Source organism: Pholcus phalangioides, unplaced genomic scaffold (genome assembly GCF_987345545.1).
Source record: "Pholcus phalangioides strain wild (caught in Gottingen) unplaced genomic scaffold, Ppha-v1.0 ptg000007l_1, whole genome shotgun sequence".
In the NCBI taxonomy this organism is placed as follows: Eukaryota; Metazoa; Arthropoda; class Arachnida; order Araneae; family Pholcidae; genus Pholcus; species Pholcus phalangioides.
The window spans coordinates 45,981,206-46,005,656 of NW_028301600.1; the positions used below are offsets into that span (position 1 = coordinate 45,981,206).

A 24,451-nucleotide genomic window follows, 5' to 3' on the forward strand; every position below is an offset into this window, starting at 1 on the left:
CCTCCAAGGGTAAGCTATTCCATTTATTAACAACCCTATTGGAGAAAAATTCCCTGCGACACCATAACCTTGCATTGTCCCTCACCAATCGATACTGGTGTCCCCTTGTAAAAGTAGTCGATTGGCGGTGTACTAAAAGTTCATGGTCCATCCTATCCATCCCATTGAAAATTTTGAACACTTCGATCATATCTCCTCGACACCTGCGTTCATCCAATGTAAACATATTCAAAAAATGAAGTCTTTCTTCATAACTCAAGCCCTGTGTGCCAATAAGGACACGCGTAGCTCTTCTCTGCACCCCTTCAACCAAGTCTATGTCCCTCTGTAGGTATGGTCTCCAAAACCTTACAGCATACTCCAGTCCAGGACGAACTAAGCCTCGAAAAAGCGGAAGAATGACTTTAGGAGAACGCGAAGAGACCTTTTTGAAAATGAGACCAAGCATTCTATTCGATTTTTTGACAACCGCTGAACAATGTTCAGAAAACTTAAGTCGCTCGTCAATGAGAATTCCCAAATCGGTGACTCTAGTTGCATCCGGGATAGTGACACCATTCAACTCGTAAGAGAACCGTGGGTTGTTCGAACCAAAATGAGCGACCATGCACTTATCTACGCTAAACGTCATGCTCCATTCATTTGCCCATGCTGCAATCTTGTTTAAGTTGGTCTGGAGCAACTCCCTATCGCTTTCATTTCCGATTACCCCCATTAGCTTCACATCATCTGCGAATTTGCTAGTAATTCCATCGATACCCTGATCGAGTTTGTCGATAAAAAGTGAAAAAAGTATGGGGCCAAGGACACTTCCCTGAGGAACTCCACTTGTGACGTCTGTCCAACCAGAGAATTCCCCGTTCACCATAACTCGTTGCGACCTATCTCTTAACCACGATTCTATCCAATTCAGCAAGTTGCCCCCTATTCCAATCTCGTGTAAACGCTTCAAGAGTTTGCCATGTTGGACCCGATCGAATGCCTTCTGGAAATCAAGGTAAACAACGTCGACATTTTTGCTCTTACCCAAAGCCTTAGTCACGTAATCATAGAAGCAAAGGAGGTTAGTTACACATGACTTCCCCTTCCTGAGTCATGTGTAAAGGAATGAATTGTGACCAAAGCCAAACGTGTGTAAATAAGAAAGTCGTATGAATGAGAGTCGTATTAGCAGGTGTTCCACTGCACTGGGGTTTGATGAGTGTTTCTGTGTATACTGAACCCCACTATTTGAGGAACATTGCTATATACAATACTTGAATGTTTGTTAAAATTAAGGGGGGGGGGGAGTGGAGAATGGCGTCACGTATGGTATGTCTTTGAGGGATGTATTGATGACAGTACCTCTTTGTGATGAAGTTAGTCAATGGTCACTCACAAGAGGGCCATACAGTAATTACAAACCTACCTAATCTGTGATATCATAATTATGTCAATGCCTTTTAGGAGGAGCTGTGTTACGCAAGATGAAATTTGAGATGATTGAAACCGGGATTTCATGTTGAGAATTTATTATTCGCAAACGGGACCCGTGTAAAATTTAAAACTTTTTTTGTCCATTTTTTTAAATTGAATGTTTTTAATCTCGTGTTATTTTTGGATTGTTTTCTTGCTATCACATTGAAAAAAGGGGTAGAAATTACTATCTCCTACATTTTAACATTGGAAAGAAGGTAGAATTTTTTTCTTGTTTTTATTTTCCAATCTAAAGTTTAAGTGTGTGTATGAGCTGCTTTAGTGCCTGCTCAAGCTAGAACAGTGTTGGCAACTTAGTTATTTTCCAACTAAATCTGGTCTTTTTTTTTCCGGCCATTTGATTGGAAAAAATGCCCATATATATAGTTGCTAGTTGTTTTTCTAGTTCTTTTCAAAAAAATTTCCTGTGTAATAGTAGTTTATTATTAAATTACGTGAAAATACACCAAAGTCGTCCCGGGAATACGAGACGTATGGTCATCCAAAAAAATGATTAAAATTCATTTTGCTTTTTTTAAGTCCGGTTTCTAGTTGAAGAGATGAATCTTCAATGTGAAGAGAGATGAATCTTTTTTTTTTTTAAAAACGTTACAATTTTTGATTTGATTGAAAAATTTCAATTTTTTTTACTCTTTTCAACACTGAGCAAGAATTAAGCACTAAGTCTGTCATCAATCTCAAATGTTTTGTATTGTCGGCCATGTCAGACCCCCACATAAGGATGGACAGGGCTCCACTCGGAGAGCCCAGGATGAATCTTACTACAGTGAAATCTCGATACAACGCTATTCTGGGGACTAAGAAAAAATATCGTTGTAGAGGGATTATCGCTATATCGAGAAACAGTAGTTTATTATTAGAGTATAGGCATTTCCAAACCAGACGAAAAAATTTCGTTACATAGAGATTTATTGTTATATCGAGTATAGTTGTAGTGAGGTTTCACTTTTTACAGAAAAAATTTACTGTAGAGGGGTCGGTGAAATATCTTGACCTAGTTTCTTGACAATTTGAATATGTGTATATGTTACGGCAAATATGAATAATTCTCTGATTAGACATCATTGATATTTCTTTAATACAAATACTATTTAGATTGCTGCTGCACAAATGAAAAATTGCACAGATTTTAATACAATATAATATCCCATCAACCCCTACTCCCCAAAAAAAGCTGACATCAGATTTCCACAGAGCACCAATTAGACAGCAATGGTCGGAAATGATCTGAATCGGTCGTTTTCCAACTTTTCGCAGCTTTAGCTCCTACGAGCTTCCGAAATTTTCTCGCTCCTTTGTATGCTCTGAATGAAGATCTTCACAAACCTATTCACATCATATCTATTTTATATGATAAATCAAGGTACAGTAATGCACAGAGTTTCAATTTTTTTCCCCCTCACGAAATTTCTGAGGCTTTCCAGGGAGGCATGCTTAACAGTGCTTCTTGCGCACCCCCCCCCCCCCCCCCATATCCAGGAGATCCAAGAGCAAGGTCACTCATTGACTTGATTTTTGAATAAATAGTGTACAAAAATTTTACATGTAAGGGTTGATCACTGAACCCCCAGGGGTCCATCAGCTTCCCTCTTGTGGGATTTCTACAGGTTGTTCGACTGGATTCTAAGATCCATTCTATAGCCATACTGTTCTTTTTTATATTTCTTTTTTTTATGCTTCACATGTGTGCTTTTTCACAGGTCATTGAGGGCCCCTTAATCACTTGCCGTGGTTTTACTTCTACTTGGTTTTTTCCCCATCAGCCTCCGTAGAGTATTCCAGGGGCCTCTAAAGAATCAGGTCTATAGATTAGTGTTCGAAATGCATTGGTTCTACTCACGGCTGCAACTAGATACATTGTCACCCGGAGCAAACGCATTTCGGCGCCCCTTGGCAAGTAGAAGAAACAGTTAAAGAGTGAATTCGTCTCCCCTTCTGGTCCACCATCCTTTAGAAAGGATGGTAGTAGTCTTTTTACCAAAAAAATCTTTTTGCCAATAATTGAAGTTAAATTCGTAAAATTGGTCAAGTGTGTCATAGTGAGCTGGCTGCATTGATGTTTGCGTATCCAGTGTTTTGAATTGGTTCTTTTTTGAACTATTCTGGGGAGCATTGGATAAACGTTATAGCACAAAGGAGAGCAAAAGTTTGAGAACTGTTTACTGCCCTCCCAATAATTAGTGAATATAACATGCGATGCACCGCCTCCCCTCCTGAGTATGTGCTTAAGTCCCATATACACTGAACGACTTTCAACTCCCCTCAATGTTTTCTTCATGTCAGTACCTCTGATACTGCCCACTATGGCAAGCAAAGGTAATGACGTCGTTCATAACAACACAATTTTCAATATGCGAGCAGCTACAGGGTGATCAGCGAATAAGCCCTTATTTCAAAATTAAATATCTCTACAACAAAGATCAATAGAATTATGCGGTAAACGGTACGTTTATTAGCAAAACTGTAAGAATGTTGTACAGAAATTTCGAAAATTTAGTTTTTTTTTAATTTTTTAAAATTAAAAAAAAAACAACAAAACTGGAGATTTTGGGTTTCCGAAAATCCTCATTTGTGTGAAGAGAGACCACTGCATTCGCCTAAAGTTACTGCATGGGCTGCGGTATGCGCCAGAGGCATTATCGGCCCCTTCTTCGTGCGAGAAACGATTACTACTGAACGTTACGTTACAATTTTGGAACAATTTGTCAGCACACATGGCGCATACCGCAGCCCATGCAGTAACTTTAGGCGAATGCAGTAGTTTCTCTTCACACAAATGAGGATTTTCGAAACCCAAAAATCTCCAGTTTTTTTTTTTTTTTTTAATTTTAAAAAATTAAAAAAAAAAACTAAATTTTCGAAGTTTCTGTACAACATTCTTACAGTTTTGCTAATAAACGTACCGTTTACCGCATAATTCTATTGATCTTTGTTGTAGAGATATTTAATTTTGAAATAAGGGCTTATTCGCTGATCACCCTATACAATATACATTAATTTTATTTCATTTTTACGTCACCATATCCGAAGCAAATGAATGTCGTACTGAACCCCCGATATACCAAGGCGGTACATCAGGGTGTCTTAAGGCACCCCCTATAAAAAAGAGTGAACTCGTCATCCATGTTTGAGAGAAAAACAGGTTTGCTGCTATAAGTGATGTCTCGGAAATCGTTGAAAAAAAGGCAGGATAGGGTAAGTATAGCGATAATACTGACCTCACACTCTCTTTAAAAATGGCAGATGAGTCAGCCTAGTATTTCAAGGTGCTCTAAAGCGAATGTATCTAACGTACAAAGGATTTTATGTTATTATTTATCCTCAATTTTTTTAAATGCATCGCAACTATATAAATCATTCCATTGAATTAAATCATTTAATGCTTAACTCAACTGCCTAAATATGCACAAACTTCATGATTCTAACAATTTATAGGTATGTTCTGAAAGTATGTCGGGAAAGAGAGTAAACTGTTTTCAACTTTTTTTTTGACCCATGCTGACGGGTATCTAGCCTCAGAGGTACAGAGACTCGACAAATAATGCAATTATTTTTGGACATCAGTATTGCACTGATAATAATATTTATTTAAATACATAAGTGCTAAGAAAATTAAAGTTAAATTCGTAAAATTTGATATTTTGGCCCAATATTCACATTTTCACAAAAACACTAGAGTCAGGGGCATAAGCAGGATTGATCATTGGAGGGAGCACACAGGATTTGGAGAGGGCACAAGTAAGCTCTTTCAAAGAATTTGAGTTTCTAACCTTCAAAAAGCATATAGTATTAAATTAACAAAAATTGGTTAATGTAGCAAAAAAGACATTTTCATTCGATTTTTTTTTGTAATGAAATATTTAAGAATATTTTAATTTTTTTGTCTCTGGGGGAGTGGAACGGTACCCTATGCCCCCTCCCCGTGTATGCCTCTGACTGGACTAGATTCCTCTTTGAGTGCCCTTTTTTCCTAAGTGCCCCACCAGTGAAAATTTTTTATAAAATGGCCGGGGTTGCACAGGGCCCAACAAACAGCTTCCAACACGAACCTTTTGAGTTCTTTCGGACAGTAAGTCACTGATAGCTCTGACGATTTGTGAGGAAACACCAACGTAGCTAAATTTATTGTTTATGTGAATAATTGAATGCTAAAGTATATTTACACATTGATCAGATGTATAGAAATAAATAAAAAAAAAGACGAGATCAGGCAGATATCTAGTTTTTAATTTTGAGAACAATGTACAGAAAATGTCAAGAATATTGAAATCCGCACAAATACGTCACACTTAGCAACAAAATATTTTAATCTCGCTATATATCACTTAAATGTTTCAAGTCATCAATCACGATGAAGAATGCCTTTTAGATTCCTGCAGCAAAAGCCGTTTAACTTGCTCAGTCCCCGTTGAAATTTTTGAAAAATTAAAATTTCAAATTATTTATGCAACCCATCTCTTCTTTGTTCACTGTTCTTATGGCTAAAAATTATTTCATAAATGTGAAATAAATTAAGTAAGCTCTTCACTTGGGTTCGCAAATAAATTTACAGCGATTAAAAGAAAGTGACTAGCATGCAATTTAAAAATGTTCTAACGAATTTCTTATTACTATATCTAAATGTATATTGAATTCACACATATAAAAAAATGCAGCTCTGCTGGCCAACATCAATATTCTAAATATTATTTCCCAATACTTCAAGAAAAATTGTATTTTATCTGAATTTCGTAAAATCATTTATTTGCCACAGGCACATGCATTAATACAAGAATGTTTGCAAGAGCGAAAATGGAATAGGAATACATTTAATGTTTTGGTCGATTATCGATAGTATTTCGGAGGTTCAATATTTATCATCATTAAAGAAAAGACATTTTCTGCTCGCGTGTTTATTTTTTGTCACTCTTTACTTATTCGATTCTTATGCCTAATAAAGCATAAACCTTTCTCCATTAGAAAGACGTGACCCTTCAAACAGACTCCACACAGTAATAATTATAGAAAAAACAACATATTTGAAAGATTAACGAAAGGCAGGCGAGTATGGAAATGAGTCTAAGTTCTGTTAACGATAGAGAAAAGTAATATTTTCAAACTCATTATTGTTAGATTTTTATATTGTTCTTGATCAAAAGGTGGGTGAATTTTTTGTTTTTGTCGATCTGTCCAAAATTTGTATGGACTCGAGTGCTGTAATTTACAACTGTTTGGATCTTATATTTTACATTTATAGGCGTATGCGTCCACTCTCATCTTTCTTTGTCAATATCTATATATACCGGTATTTTTATTTTCCCCTTCAATTAGGATTCATGTTACTGCATCAATTACGGCTTTAAAACGTAGTATCATTATGAATATGAACGTATATAATGTTTAAAAAAAAACCATTTGAAATCAAATATATTTCACGTATAGATTAGAACTAATAATATTTTTCTTAATGATTAACAAACATAGAACAATCACATTTGCTTTAGAAAATGAAAAAAAGAATTTTATTACAATAAGTTTTCAAGAGTAAGTTTGGAGCCCCATCAAAACTTACAAATGAGAAATACTCGAACCAGTTCAAGATGATTCGTACAAAAAAGAAGATACTGTAGCCAATATAGAACCGATGAGTTGTGGAGTAGTTATTAATTTACTCTTATAAAATTATTTTTTGAGATAAATAACTAATCATTAATACATTCGCATAATGATTTTTCTCCAGTCTGTTTTCTTCGAAAATTTTCCCATGTATGAAACTTTTAAAGTGGATACATTTCCATACTCGCCTTATGTTCATCTCGAAGAGTCACGAAAACGAAGACCACGATTAGCACATAATCCATTGGCAATGAATATTGAATTCATTTACACATAAAGTTTTTTTCATCCCATTCCCGGCTTTTTTTTTCTTTTCAAAAAAAGCCAGAAAACAAGAATTTCATACATGTTCTTCAGAGAAGGGTTATGAAAATTCCAGCAGTGATGATGACAAGCATGATCATTATCATCATATGAGGCTTCGTAACCGCAGCTCCATTACATCCATCTTCGTCGCAGCAATACAATTCAGTAAGACCATAGGCTGAGAAAAATACACAACAAACATGAATAATAATAAAATATACAGGGTGATTCAGAAAAGATGGGGAAAACTTTAAGAGGTGGTAGTACACACGAAAACAAACAATTTTCATCCAAGAATGCATGGTCTAAAATGAAATGCAAACGTGCCGCAACATAGTAAAACCGAGGATACGAGGAGTAAGGAATACGAGGATACAAGAATAACGTCTACGTTAAAAAAACAATTTTAATGAATAGTTTACAATAATTGCTTGAAAGAGCTACCGCCAACGGTGATACAAGAAGAACAGCGGCGAAGGAGGGATTGGCGAACGCTCTAGAATATTCCAGGCATATCGCGAACCTCCACAGCAGCAGCTGAAAGTCTTGCGGTTAGGTGCTCTTCACAAGCAAGAGGAGTCTCATGAAAGGATAACGTCACTCTCCGCTATCATACGAAGGTTTTTAACAACTGGCTATTGCGAAGATGAATTTTTGGAAAGAGAGAAAATTGAACTGCCTTTGCGGGGAATCGAACTCACGTCCTTTCACTTTCCGGGTGAACGCCCTAGACTAATCTCTCAATTTTCCCTTGGAGCTCGTGTGCACTGAATGAAAGACGGTCGACGGTCCCTTTCAGTGCACACGAGCTGCAAGGAAAAATTGAGAGATTCGTTGCCTTTCTAGTCTAGTGGCCTAGGGAGTGGGTTCGATTCCCCGCAAAGGCAGTTGAATTTTTCTCTCTTTTCAAAAGTTCATCTTCGCAACAGCCAGTTGTTAAAAACTTTCGTAAGAGGTGTCTCATACACCAGACTCTTCAGCTGTCCCTACAAAAAGAAATCAAGACACGACAGATCGGGCGATCGTGGTGGCCAAGCTACAGGACCAACTTGCCCGATCCATCGGTTTGGAAAAAGTGACGTCCAGATAGTGCCGTACCTCTCACCCAAAATGAGCTGGAGCTCCATCGTGCTGGAACAGTGCCAAGCTACAGGACCAACTCGCCCGATCCATCGGTTTGGAAAAGTGACACCCAAATAGTGCCGTACATTTCACCCAAAATGGGCTGGAGCTCCATCGTGCTGGAACCATATACGCCGCCGGAGGGCAATTGGAACATCCTCCAGCATGTCTGGCAACACCTCTTGCAGAAACGTCCGGTATTTCCCCTCGTCAAGGCATTCCGGCAGAAGATTCGGTCCTATTAGGTGGTCGCCAATGATTCCTGCCCAAACATTGATGGAGAAGCGTCGCTAATGCGCATGTCGATATACGGCATGTGGATTTACAGAAGCCCAGACATGTTTATTGTGGGTATTAAATGCACCATCTCGTGCGAAAGTCATCGGAGAAAAGAACAGTTGCCGCAAAATCTGGGCATGCTGCACTCTGCTGTAAGAGCCAGCGGGCGAAGTCTAATTGACGAGCATAATCTTCTTCTTTCAACTTAGAATTCACTTCAACAGCTTGGACTCGTTGAAAATGGTATGGGTGCAACCTCTCACCCTTCAGCACCCACCATGTCGTGGATTGTGGCACACCAAGGCTACGGTCCATAGCTCACGTGCTTGTAGTTGGCTGATCTGCCACCATCTCTATAATCTCGTCTTCAAAAACTTGCTGTTCTGGCAGTCCTTGTACGATCTGCATCAGACCGGGAAGCAAGAAAGGATCCCGTTTCGCACAGCTGCCGATGCAAGCGCGCAAATGTTTTCGGATTGGACAACCACCTGTTGGGATCGAATAAACTAGGGGAAACGTTCCTGGGGATTCTACGGTGTACGAATAACGTACACCGTAGAATCCCCAGGAACGTTTCCACTGTGGAACTGAAGTACCACAGAGGCAGCACGAATGTACGGTGTACGAATAACGTACACCGTACATTCGTGCTGCCTCTGTGGTACTTCAGTTTGCTGCTCCGTAAATGAAATGCATGGCTGCTTTTTCAGTATTACTAAAGTGCGCCATTATCCCGTACGTTATAACGGCTGCACGCTGGAATAACTTCACAGGGCTGGTGTCCGCGCCTTTTATTCACTGTGACGCAGACTTGCATAAGGTTTCTTCTTCTTCTCCAGGTTACATTTGCATGCATGGTGTTCTTTTATCCGATATATTTCAACAGGAATGCCGTTTTAACGTTTGCGGAGCGGCCGTTTCGAAATGCGCTAGCGCGTTTGCTTTTCATGTTAGACCATGCATTCTTTGATGACAATTGTTTGTATTGGCGTGTGCTATCACCTCTTAAAGTTTTTCCTCATCTTTTCTGCATCACCCTGTATATACATGCACACACATGAAAAACATGAAATTTCTATTGAGATAAAAATTTAAAAAAATTCTAGTCTTTGTAAAACATGATGAAGCATTAATACAAAATATTATCACACGAGCCTTGACCTCCTAGATTATGTTGATGCTATAAAAAAACTCGTATTATTATAAAAAATCTTGAAAATAATAACTTGAAAGCGTGTGCGAAGTGAGCAACACCAGATTGTTCGATCAAAATGCCGGACTTACATGCATATATAAATTTCGTTACTCGGAATTAAATTCCTCCTATAACACTGCACAACATCAATTTTGGTGGCGGGGTTTTTTCAACTGACTTTATGTTTATTTCATGCGCTGAAAAAACGAATATGACATTAGAGTTTTTGCCTATCAGCTCTTGTTTGGGAGATATGAAAATAGCGTTTTTCACGTTAACACATTAAATTCGGCTTAGCGTATAGGCGTTAAATTAAAAAAATAATTTGCTTAATTAATTTTTATCATTTCAATTGACTGAAAAGAAGCACAGCAACACTCCTGTAAATTTAAATAGCTTAATTAAAAATCAGAAATGAAAAGAATCAGATAAGAATAAAAGGAAAATTTATTTTCCACTCCGAAAGCTTCTTTTGTGTGAATTCCACTCCAATTTTGTGTGAAATGCTTGAGTGAACTTTGTTCAGACGGTCTCTTTGCAGATTCCAACAGTAATCTGCCATCATATGAATATCCCATCTGGCATCTGCTCCGGTATCGGCCCTCTTGGCCTTTATGTGCTGGTGAAACCGTTCACCTTCTTTCTCACTAGTATCGCCTAGATCAGTCAGTGGTGAGCAAACTTTTTGAAGCTCGACCCCCCTTTTGACCAAAAAAAAATTTTTTTAATCAGCGACCCCCACACACGTTGACCATATGTCCCGGTTTCCTGAAACATTCCGATTTTTTTTTTTTTTGCCAGTAACCGTGCTGTCCACAAAATACCTTTTCGGAATGGTTGTTCCGATTTTAATTAGGCGATATTGTTTCCAAAGATATTCAGTTTTTTAAATATCATATAAATATTTACTTTGTTTTTTGATGTAGTTAGTGTCGCGCGTTTATGTAAGATGGAAGTGTAGCGAGGTGTATGGTAATTGATTTCGTATACAGGGTGATCAAGAAAGAATCATCCAATTTCAAAATTATTCTGCACTTGAAATCGACCATTAAAAAAATTGTTCATAAAACGTGGACACATTTCCCTCCGTATATTCACATATTACTTATCATTCTATTCTGTGTTTTTAATTTTTAAGAAACATACAATTTTGAAATCGGATGATTCTCTCACGCTTTTTTTTTTCGCTAGCACATTGCACATTCGTGATTCTGGCATGATGGAGCCGATATATTGATTATTGTACAAGTAGAATTTGATAAAATCACATTGTATGATACATAGTAATTAGCTAAGCTGAATAAAGGCATTCTTTAGTTCTAACATATTTGTAAACAAAAATGAATTTCTTATTTGGAAGTTTCTATTTTGTGGAGAATCTCTCGTGACCCCCCTAGTTTATTGATGCGACCAACGATTTGCGCACCACTGGCTTAGATTTTCGGGTAAACGGTGCAAGTCAAGGCAGTAGCGAGGGGGGGGGGGCTTGGGGGTTTGGTTCCCCCCGAAATGCAAGTGGTCTACCTCCCACCTCCGAACGAAATTTCTGGCTATTGATTGATCATTTTTGTCGCACCACGGTTCATTTTCTGCACACGAGGGCTAATTAGACCGGGACCTACAATTTATTGCCGATTCCGAACGGCAGGCTTGTTTTTTATACTCATCGAGAAGTTGGTGCGCTAACCCTTCGATGGGCGACTCCCTGCGGTAGCAATTTTTTCTGCGGTCATGTCGCCGTTTCTGTTGTACCCCTGTGTCAGGAAAGTATAAAAATATTTCATAATTTAGTCGTGCTGAATCTCAAAAACTAGAGCTGAGAGATACAGAAAAACTGTTTTTATATTTGAAACCAGCTCACCATATATAGTCGAAATCAGTTAAAAAATTCCAGGCGCCAAATTTGTAACGCTGTGTGATTTTACCTACCAGTGAATTTCACTCTTCTATATTCGTGATTCTTCTAGAATAACCAGCACCGTTTCATCCGCGATCGAAGTATTGCAACGTGAATACTTCAGTTGTTCATGTAATTGTTCGAAAAATATTTTTAAACTTGCAATCTGAACGTACACAGACAAAAAAAAGACACACTCATAGAGTACCTATCTAAAAATTTTGTGATAGAAAGGGATCAAGATTCATATCAGGATTGTGATAACAAGGGATCAAGCGATCCCTTGAGTAGAATACTGTATTTATATATTTATATATATTGTGGTTTTTTTTTTCTCTTTCTTTCTTAATAAACTATTAGAATGTTATATCACTTACTTCCAGTTTTACATTCAGCGAGGCATTGGCGGACAATTATCCCCTCGTTTACGTATTTCTATAAAAACAAAAAGAAATAAGAAAACTTTTCATTCTTTAACTGCTTTTTTTAAATACAGTGAAATCTCGATATAACGATACTCCACGTACCAAGGAAAAATATCGTTGTAGAAAGGTTATCGTTATATCGAGAGGTAGAATCAGATGACGAAAAATTTATGCCCTTGTTGGCATCTCTTCTGAATTGGCGTTGTTTATTCCCCATAAAATGTATTTAAAGTGTTTATTCGCAGCAAAACATTTTCTAATTGATGAATAAAATTCACAAAACTTGTGTGTACTACACAGAAAGTAGCTTTACCACCTTCATTAACAACTTTCGAAGGGTAGATTGCGCTAAATATCGTTGTTGTTAAAAAATCGCGAAAGAACGAAAACTTGTGAGGAATTTAATAATTAGAGTCCGGAAGTTTAGACACTAAAAATGGTCGAAATAGGTAGGCAAAAAAGCACTAAAAATGTCTAAAATAGGCACTAAAAAGAGGCATTTATAATTTTTGGAAGGAAAAAAAACGAACTAAAAACTATATATATAAGGTATTGGGGATCTCTCTCTCTCCAAAAACTAGCTGAAAAATTGGTCGCACTTGATCCGTCTATTGTTTCAATTATAGTTTATAATAACTGCAATATTATCCAAGTTAAATTGATTTCAAGCCCAAAATAAAATGTTAGTAGACCCTCAGGATTAGGTCAATTCCAGGACTACAACTACCAAAAAAAATAAATAATAATTTTCCACTGCTTTTCTAACATGGGCTGCGTTCATCTGAAACAAAATCATTGACGTCTAACGCCATCCGGTCAAAGCGAAGTTAATGCATGGCAACACCAATCTCTCAGATCACTTATTTGCGTCTAAATGGAGCCCTAATGGGGGGCTTTCTGATGCTAACTAATACTGGCAGTTAGAAAATTCTAAAAAGAACAATTCTTTTTTGAAGTTCTCAATGCTCCAAATATCCAAGTTTTATAGATTATGGTGGTCTCTGAAATTCACTAATAAACATTTATGGCATTTTGCCTGAACTTCCGAGCTCTATTAATAATATATTGAGGGTGGATTTCGAGTGAAAAATAAAGAATATCATTTTAGCGGTTTTTAAATATCCATAAAAAGTATCGTTATAGAGGGATTTATCGTAGTAAAGGATATCGTCGTATCGAAAGGAGTTTAACATTATACTTAAGGAAATTCTAAACAAGATTTGAAAAAATACCGTTGTAGAAGGATTTATCGTTGTATCGAGTATCGTTGTAGCGAGGTTTTTTCTGTAATCTAAATTCTGGTTAAGATTAAGCATCTGAAATCCTTTTGAAATCATCAGTGCGTTATTGTGCGTTATATTCGGTTAAATGCCAAGATGTGATGCAGTAGGGCAACCAATACATAACTAAGCTGATGTACATACATCTAAAGCATATCAATGAAACAGAACAATGTAGACTTGACCTACCACGCAATGAGTGTCAGTTTCCTTGCATGGCTTCAAGTTGGTTTTATCATAGCTGTAACATGGTGCTACCGATCCGGAACCAGAAGTGCTATACGATCCACACTGGTAACATTTCAGATACTTCGAATTATCTGAAATTATATTTTATTAATGAATTTAATACATAAATTTTTATTAAACAACTTTACAATATTACAAGGTTAAAGGTTCATTCTTTTGTGTTTCTATATAGTATAATCATTTGAATGAATCGTGACATCTGTAAAGGATGAAAACTTTGAATTAAATGAGGAAAGTTGAAAAAGAGCAAATAAAAGAATTCGTAATTAAACATTTTGTTTCCACGCTATTTCACCGCATGATTACCAGAAAATCATGCCATACTAGATCAAGTAGTTCGTCAATGGATATAGTAAAATGAGGTTCGAATCGACTTCCAGGAGATGGAATAAACAGAATAGACTTATAATAGATTAAACAGAATAAACTTACTTCAATTTCTTACCAAAGGTTGATGTAGCAAACCTGAATTGCATTTACAATCGAATTATCCTACCGATACTCTTCCGTGTTATTAGCCCTGAATGCCACTTTTAACGAAACGGACTTGTGTTAAACAAAATCAACCAATCCTTTAGTATCTTCGTCTTTGTTTTAACACTTGAAAGCGAACGAGAAGCAAGTTTATTTAATCGTGTTTTATGAATAGAAATTCTAAGCGAAATCGGATCATTTTGGGTCGAATTGCTAAACACTTCCTATCTTTAAGAGCTTGGAAACGCCCTATTTAAACAAACTAAATAAATTTTATCAGATTGAGACTTTTTCAAGTGTTTTGTTAAACCTCTATAAGACTTGTTTTCAACTTATTTGGAACAGCAATTAGATCGTTACACTTCTGTGAAGTCTTTCACCCGAATTCAAACAAAAATCACTCTTACAACCTTAAAAGAAAAATAATGGATACTGGAAATAATTACGTTACTTAATGCCAAAGACGCTGACATTCTGACTGCTAACTCAACAGTTTAATTAAGTCAACAGCTTATTCTAATAAAACAAAGCACGAAACTCAACAAGTGATGCCGAAAAAAAAAAATAGAAGTACATGTACCAGAACACCATATTAAACAAAAAAAAAAAAAAAGAAACACAACCAACACAATCAGTGATATTTTTAAATGATTAAGACGAAATTTTTTGTATGGTAATATATATAACCGAGAGATTAATAATTTTATTTTTTTTATTACATCAATCATAAGAGTAAGTGAGAAGGAGAAATTGTGAGAAAATATATTTTGAAACGTAAAAATAATCTTAAAATGCCAAAGTTCAAACGAGAAGCTCAAAACTCCCCTCAGGTGTTTTTGGATCAAAATAAAGATTCACAACTGTCAGATAACAAGTGATGCATCCAGCTTGAAATAAAAGCCCTCTGGTGCAAAGTCGCGTTCTCTTCTTAAAGAGCATTTTAGAACCGTAGTCAGAAAATATCGAAACGAATTAAACGAGTCGAAAGAAAACTTCATCGCGTAACAATGGCAGATCCCATGTCTTTGAAGTGAAATGTTGTTGAGGTACATTTTATACTCCAGATTTCAACACCCGTTCACTATTTTCACGCTATAGTGCTATTTTAAAGTACATTTGATATATATACATATATTCGAAATAACTGGGTTTAAGAGAACGATCTCAAACTCGTAAAATACCTGCAAAAATGGAAGATGTTTTGAACTTATCGGGAAATGTTTGTAGAACACGCATTCTTTTACAAAACGTGTTAGGAAAACGCTATTACACAGTCTGAAATAGTTTACGGCAGCGTCTGCTTTTGATGGCTAATGTCGGCTATCATGTCTGCACTTTTAACTGTAAGCTCTGTTTTATTTTCCGAATTTCGTTCTCAGATTCACAGTGAAACTAAGCGGAATAAATTTTAAAACTCTTTTACTACACACTTCCGGAAAAATTCTTTTTTCCTTCAATAAATATGCAGTATAGTTTTTTATATGTACTATCTCTCTCTCTCTCAGCATGCTTTCTTTTATGATAAATATAAGTAGTAAAAATATGGTGTTATATTTTTGTAAGTTTTGAGGAAAGTTTTTCAAAATCGATCATGCGAAAGATGGTTTTAAATATGAGATTAGGGACGTCTAGTGCATATAATTGATACCCATTAGATACCCCAAAATACATAGATAATTGTTATTAAAAGTGATTTGGGAAATTTTATTCGGAAAATATATTTCTCTGTATCATTGCGAAAGTTTTCTTTTCGTGACTCTTCTCATCATTCTCAATACTCATTGTACCTATGCACTTTTACTTGGTTAGCACATTTCGAATTTTCAACTTTAAGAGTTTCTATGGCCCTTATAGAATGTTTGTTTTTATGTCACGTACGTTATGGCCTTCTGTTTTTGCGTGAGAGATGATGGTGTTTTTGTTTTATATGAAAATTATTCTTTCATTATCTTGATTTAATTTGTCTATTCAATTAACAGATTTTAAGTTAGATTAACTGTAGCGAATTTTTTTGAGTACTTGATTAAAAGTTAATATTGTGGCACACAACTGTGTAGATGTTTCAATGAGTAATGTTTATTTATTTTATTTTAATATGTTCATGACACGGCCCAGGACAATGGTTTCTGCACGTATTTTCTTACTTACAGTGCACCGCAAAAGTTTAAACACTAGTTGAGATCACACATTATAAGAAAACTACTAATTGCAAAATCACAAATTAATCACCACTTATTAGGCTGAACACGTACTTTATTTTCAAATAAAATTAGACTATGCAATTTATAGACATAATCACAAAATAAACATTAAATAATCGACGCAAACGTTTAGACAAAGTCAAAAGGGGGGCGGTAGAAGCTACGGGTATAACATGGGATTCTATGGGTTAGATTGCGTTGGGGGGCGATGGGAGAAAAACATTTCTGAAGAAGGGGGCGATGGGACAAAAAAGGTTGGGAAACTATGTTCTAAATGTTCTTTCGTAGAAATTGTTTTTTCTGTAAATGTAGAAATGCTTCAGATGCTATTATCTCACCATATTTGTCTTGTTACTTTAAGAAAAGTGCATTATCTAAACTATTGAGACGGACTGTAATGCTAGCTGGATCCGGTGTGTCACGTACTATTTTTTTCTAAATGAAAATTTAAGAAAATACCCTAAGATTTCAGTATAAAATCAATCATTATTTACCATTAATCTGCATTTCCCTGCCCATATTTGCCTTGTCCTCACCTAGCCCTTTTTCCTTCTCAACCGTTGGTTATAGAAAGATACTTTCAATTAGAAATTAGAAAGTATCAAAACGTGCTCATTTTTCAATTTTCAAATTTTTTTAAATTTCAAATTTATTTTACAATTTGTGTGAATACATGTTATACGATATTATTGGCAACCAAGGAGACAAATGTCCCATACTGGTTGTTACAATGAATAGGTTTAAAAAATATAGTACAGTGATATTATTTTCAGATATATGACGGGAAAAAAATATAAAAAAGATAGTAGTTACAGATAAAAATAGTATAATTATAACAAAAAATAAATGTTAAAAATTGCAATACAAATAATAAAGGATATTCTCATGCAACGGCGGAGGTGATAAAAATTACATATGAATAATATCAACATGAGTTCTTAATATAGACTTACTATTGACCCGAAATACACAAAAGAAAAAAATATTAATAACATATTAACGATATACATAATAAATATGGAGCCAACACATGAATTTGTACAGGATTATGGGAGGCGATTTAAAGATATGATTTAATTAAGCATAATGTTAGAGGATGTAATCAGAAATGGGACTCAATGTTAATGAATTCGAGCAGGTAAAGTTTGAGTCGTTTTTTAAAGGAAGTAAATGCAGTAGTGTCAGTGATTTCTCTGGGTAGATTATTATAGAATTTTGGAATCAGAAAGCAAAAGTGCTTTTTAAGAATATTTTTATGAACTAATGGCAGTGAGTAGATGGCATTTAGACGAGCAGAAGTACGGGATACGTTAAGAGGTAAGGAGTATTGGTGTTTTTTTTATTATTAATAAGGATTTATAAAAGTAGGTAAAACTGGGAGAATTCTTAATCGATGAAATTGATCAATTAGAGGGGTAACATAATCATTAGTGATGCATCTGATAGCTTTATTTTGGAGAGAAATAATAGGCTTAATATTAGTTAGATAATCTCCTCCCCAAACTGAGAGACCATACATTAAATATGAATGAAACATTGAATAATAGAATGTTATAAGGAAATGGTTATTAATGTACGGTTTCAGATGATAGAGCTTATATAAAATGAAACGGAGCCGAGTTTGAAGGTATTTAATATGCGATTTCCATTTCAAATTTTGGTCAATATGAACGCCAAGGTATTTAATGGATGTTACTTGTTCAAGACATTGGCACGTGCACGAGGTGAAGTGTGAACAGACATGGAAAGTTATATCATGGTTGATTTGAGGAATGGATTGAAGAGAAAAATTTATAAATTTACTTTTTGTTACATTTATTTGTAAATCATTGCATTGAAACCAATTTCTAATTTTGATGAAGTCGTTGTTAATAATGTCAGTGAGTGCCAAATACTCCGTTCCTGAATAAAGTATGACTGTGTCATCAGCAAAGGTTATAATTTTACCTACTATGTCGAGGTTACAAAGATCGTTAATAAAAATTATGAATAGCAGCGGGACCATAACCGATCCTTGAGGGACTCGATTTTGAGGGACTTTTAGATGTTATTTTTTTCCCCAGGAGCCGTATATGTACTGAGGTATAAAATTTATCCAATTAAGGATATCATTGCCCTGTCTTTCCTGAGTCCAACATAAAAAAAAAAATTCAATGTTTCTAACTGCAATATTGTTGATTGAAAGTTAAGGTGGGCATCTCAGAGTTTGGAAAAATTTTAATAAACTGCAACTAAAAAAAAATAGTTCGAATTTTTCCTCGAGTTAATCCTTCAATATATGCTGTTCGGACCTAGACTCTCAATAATTAAATTCAATAAATACAAAGTCAAAACCGAAATTCTTAAAAACGCCTCAAAATTAAAAAATAGTGGAATTTCCATTTCCGAGGATTTTTCTCCCGAGACCCGCAGACTGCGGGGACAGATTTGAAGGGCTTTCCAGAAATTCTGCGATGCTGGTCTGAAAGTCAAACTTTTTCATAACTTTGCCATCATCAATAACACTAAATACATTTGGGATCCCAAAATGCTAATGATATCTTTTCCCGATCTTCCAATCTCACTGTAATCCTACCCCCCCCCCCCCGTCTGACTTCCCTAAATCTTCTTCCACCTACCCTATAGGCTTCGCACCCCAAACTCCGCCACCTCAAATTCCCTAGTAGCACCTCGGAAAAACTCCTTCAAAATCGGTACTATAAATGCAAGAAGCATTTCCAATAAAATTCATTCATTTGAATCCATATTTTGTTAGCTCACAACCCAAATTTTCTTGCTGTCACTGAAACCTGGTTATATAGTAATATCAGCAATTTCGAGTTCTTACCTCCTAACTACCTTGCGTTTCGTAAAGATAGAAACACCCGGGGATGGGGCGTTGCCCTTTGTCTTTAACAGCTCCATTCCTTTTCTTGAAATTTCTTTGGATACCAACCTCGAAATCGTTGGGGCTGAGTAGCGTTCTGCACTCCTATTGTAATATTTTCTCTTTATTTACCCCCTGCCCCAGATCCTCACTGTTTCATCGAATTGGAATCAATTTTAGATAAATTTCCCAATTCACACCACCTTATCATAGCTGGTGACTGGAACCTACCCGGAATTGACTGGCACAAATTGGAGTCTCTCTCGGTTAACCATTTTATTAATAATAGAGTTCTTTTTCTTTTCCTTAAATTTAATCTTGTTCAAACTATTCTAGAACCGACAAGAATCTCGAACCATTCAAGCTCTACATTAGACCCTAATTGCGGTTTCAAATAAAATCCCGGTTCCTGATTTCTCAGTTTTTGATGGCATTTCCGACCACAAAATGCCTTTTGTAAATTTTTCACACACAGATTGGTCAAATTTGGTTTTTTAACCAATCCGTGTCGATATCCTATCCAAAAAATTATGACTAGTTTATATCAAACGGTGAATATACCGCCCTTAGAAAATTTCTACTGTGAGAAGAAAAAAACATGACAAGAGTTCTATTCATTCCTTAATAGCAGAACGAAATGGTTTAAAAGAGTTGGAGTAGCAATTTTCTACAGTATTATAAACTGATAAAGCAAAAAATGGGAATTCTCTTTTATCACGGGAGGTCTGTCTTTAACGACAATTTTTCTCGAGATTGTGAACTGTCGTTATATAACAGACTTTTACTGTATGTCCTTTCTTTTTTTGCGATAAATTCGCCTTCCGACACGTCCAGTCCACCATGGCTGAAATTGCCAATCGGCGATACAGTGTACGGTTTCTTCAGTTTAGTAGCATCGATATAAGATACGAAGATCAAAATTCATTTTAAACAATTCGGAAATTTTCTAAATACTGTTAGCGCATTTTTACAATGACTATGTCAAGAGAAATGCTTCGGTTCAAGCTGCTGTGTTGATGTCTTCGTGAAGGCGAATTATCCCGGCTGTGTGGTCATCAACTTCCGGGATTTCATCATTTACACGGAACACTGGATCGCAAATTAAACGACAGCTTGCCTCTTGGTACGGTCGAATAAGTACCGAATCATACTCCTGCTCAAACTCTCAGCACTGAGCGACGATGACAAACGTGTTTAGCAGAACCGGAATATTTTAGCGTGGCGCTTTTACTGATTGCCTAAAGCAATCACTCACTGTGAAAGATTTATTAAAGCACGCAAAACATTATCACAAATATTAAGCAATATTCTAATCTATTCCTTTTCGATTTCAAAACTATTTCTTTTCATCGGCAGTAAACAAAATGTTTTTGAGTTTCTCTGAACCAAGATATTAACACACATCTTCATAAATATTAACGAAATTACATATTAGTACATTTTCGGTTAATATGGGATACCAGGTTTTCTCTGACTTCAGGTATGGCCTCCCAAATGGAACAGTGATTCAAAATGTGTGCTCCCATGATACTATAAAGTCAGTGTCGCTCGGTTATCATCATGGTTGCTATAGGAGAATATTTGTGTTCCACTTCCAGAACTTTACTTGGGCATGCTTTCAAAAGTGTTTATTAATTATTGGAAATGTGCCCAATAATTTGAAACTAAGCCACAATGTAAATCACAAGTATTGTATTTTATTGTGCTGCGCTCAATTTTAACTAGCAATTCTCTCCGACTAGATGAAACGCTATTTTTTCACAGATGGTGTGTCATTTCATTGATCTTTTTTTTTTTGTCGCACCCAGGTCATTTTCTGCACACGAGGACAAATTAGAACAGGACCTACAATTCATTGTCGATTCCGAACGGCAGCCTCTTTTATACTCATCGAGAGGTTAGTGTGCTAACCCCTCGATGTGGGACTCCCTGCTGTAGCAATCTTTTTATGTGGTCATGCCGCCGTTTCTGTTGTACCCCTGTGTCAGGAAAGTTTTCTGACAAGGACGAGCCGGGTATCGAACTCGCGACACCTCTAAACATTCTTTGGTGCTTCAGCCGAGTATCTTATCGAACTGGACACTACCGCGCCTACAGATAGTGCGTCGATTAATATGGAAACTATAAGTATTATCTGAGTTGGGCTAGACTATCTCTTCAAGATGGAAAGTTTAGTGAGATATAAGAGGAAAGGTCTAGAAATAATGTGTGTCCTGTTCTCTATGGGCCCACCTTGACAGTTTTGGGACAGAATGCGAAGACTACATTTGTGACTCTTGGTGGTGATAGTCTTTAAATAGACTATGACACCACCGCATCATCAACTGCAAAAGCAAAGGATGAAATTTTTATTTTTCATTGTCATAGACTCATTAAATCTTATTTTTGATCAATTCGAATTAGTTTTCTTCATTTTGAACCCCCCCCCCCTAATATTCCATATTACCTCATAAAAATTATTATTTTTTAAATGCACTTTTCTTAGTTACAATATTTATTTATAAATGTGATACACTTATCAATGCAAAGACAAGAAACCAAATTTTATAGAAATATAGGTTTCTACCATGTTCTAAATTGAAATCGAAAATATAAAAGCGGTATTCCATATTACCCGAGTGTACTATACTAATTAGTAGTTGCAAAACATCTGACACGAAGTGAAATATAAGTTAAAATATTGAATTAATCAGAGATATAATTATATTTTTATTATGAAAACATGAAATTGCAAAATGAAATGATAGAAAAAATTTAATACCTAAAATCGATCGTCTGCCGAAAACATAATTAGATCCCATGAGGAAATCGTTAATAATATTATTATTATTTGTTGATGCAAGAATTTGAAAGAAATTATTTTGTTAAAAAATAATTATTTCTTTTCAAAAATGAAAGAAGAGGCAAATATTTGAATAAGCTTGTCTAGGCTATATCGTATTTCCATTTTTTAAATGATATTATTTTTTCTTCAATTATAATTGATTTTTTTTCTACTCCGTGCGTTCTGGCGTAAGAAATATTTCCAGAATTATTTCATGAAGAGTGAATCGAGCAATTTATTGAAGGTTATTTCTTCCCCTGAAATCTAGCTTTAATTGAAATTTATAAAAAAAAGCAATAAAAGAAATGTTTTGACAATGGGTACATCAAAATTCTTCGCAAAATAATTTGAACTAATGAATGATAGAATTCAATCGATTCAATCTTGAGTTTAGCACCGGCTTGTTATTATCATTTTATAATTCTTATGAGCTACAGCCGTAAGCTTAAATTATTAGATATGTCTTTTATTTAAAATTTTTAAACACAGTTACAAAACGTATAAACAATTATTATAATATCGTCTTCAGATTTTTACAATTTTAAGCATCACTGTTTAAAACCTGTTACAACAAGTTTGAGCACCAAGAGCTTTGTGGTTCATTTTTTAACGATGTTTTAAGTTCGGATTTTTGCAGTTATTTTAAAAATGAATGATTATAAGTGCCTTGCAGTGAAAAAACCTTTTAATTTCAAAAAGTTGAAAGCTATCTAGTCAAAGCCAAATTTTAATAAGTTCATGGGAGACTGCACCATCATTAAAGATAATTTATTTTTGGATCAACGAATTCAAACGGTTCACGCATCCCCAGAGGAAAAGCTGTCTTGGGTGCCTGGTTTATGCTATGACCCTGGAAATCATTGAAAAAGTTCCATGGTATCGTCATGGAAGATCACAGATTGAAGATGCTTGAGACAGTCGATGTTAGGAACATTTTCAATAGAACAGGTTCACAATAATCTCTGTGAGAAAATGGTAATGAAAATGCTTTGTGCAATATGTGTGTCGCGATTGCTGACGATTAATCAAAAGCGAATGAAGAAGACATCATAAAAGAAAATTTGTTGATATTGGCACATAACATTGAAGAGTTTCGGCGTTGATTTTTGACAGTGAGTGAAACATGGATTCACCATTGTACACCAGAGTCAAAATAACAGTCAAATCAGTGGATGGATCGTGGTGAAACAACACCAACTACAGCAGAAAGCCTCCGCGCGAAGCTCGTGACGTCACTGAAGAAGTTCATGAATGCGTTATATGAAGTTATATGAAGGCGTCTTAATCTTACCTATAGCTATCGAACTAAAAAAGGGTGAAGATGGCGCATGCGTCGGCCGGCTATATCCAATGACTATAGGTGCGATGATCTTCAATGACGTCACGAGTTTTGCGCGGAGACCTTCTGCTATAGATGGTGCTGGGTAAAACGATACCAAACCAGGTAAAGACTGTTTTGTCTGCTGGAAAAGTGATTGCCAGATTTTTTTTGAGATATATACATACATTCTCAAGACATTTTCAAAATAGACTGCACTAACCTAGAAGAGACTGACAGAACTGGTGAACAATGTCATATTTGGGAAATTTGAAAGAATAGCTGCAGATGAAGTGGAAAAAATTGATGCGCACACAAAAAAACCCCTATCTCACCAAGCCAATGTCCCATCTCACAGATACATCATTGCAATGACCAAATTTCTACTTTGCACTGATCTCTCTATCCACCAAATTCTGTGGATTTGACTCCCCTCCCCCATGACTTTTTCTTGTTCCCAATATTGAAAGTTTCGCTCTTGTTGGGTTGAGATTACACTATAAAAGTTTTATAAAACCTCTTTTATAAAACTTGGCAAATGCATCCAATAAGCTTATCAGTTGCATTATTTTGCTTGAATGTAACCGATAAGCTTATTGGTTGCATAAAAAAAGAACTTTTATACAACTTTTATAGTGTAATCCCGGCCTTAAAAAAATTGTCCATCAAATGAAGAGACCATTGCAGCTGTAAATGACTTCTTTGGAGAGTGAGAAATTACAATTTTTTGACAGGAAAAAGAAATTTGAACATCATCGAAAAAGTGTATGGAGTTTAAAGGAGACTTGAAAAATAAAATGGGATTTTTTTTTTTTCGGAAAACACCGTTTTTTACCTTATTTATCAAACGACCCTCGTACGTCTCCATTTTCTTTCCGTGTTTCAAATTTCTGTTGCAGTATTCGATAACTCGGACGAGAAATATAGACACTATGAAATGAAAA

General features: G+C 35.7%; 1 protein-coding gene across 1 annotated transcript in view; it reads right to left on the minus strand.

The window, feature by feature from the left end:
• Positions 1 to 5,682: 5,682 nt before the first annotated feature.
• The window catches only part of LOC149085369 (uncharacterized), a 43,763-nt gene continuing 24,994 nt past the window's right edge, over positions 5,683 to 24,451 (minus strand). The window contains exons 3-5 of the mRNA XM_089233352.1: positions 13,765 to 13,895; positions 12,248 to 12,305; positions 5,683 to 7,555 (exon numbers count right to left, since the gene is read on the minus strand). Coding sequence (XP_089089478.1) covers positions 7,425 to 7,555; positions 12,248 to 12,305; positions 13,765 to 13,895 — 320 coding nt within the window. The 3' untranslated portion in view covers positions 5,683 to 7,424. The remainder of the gene's footprint in view (positions 7,556 to 12,247; positions 12,306 to 13,764; positions 13,896 to 24,451) is intronic.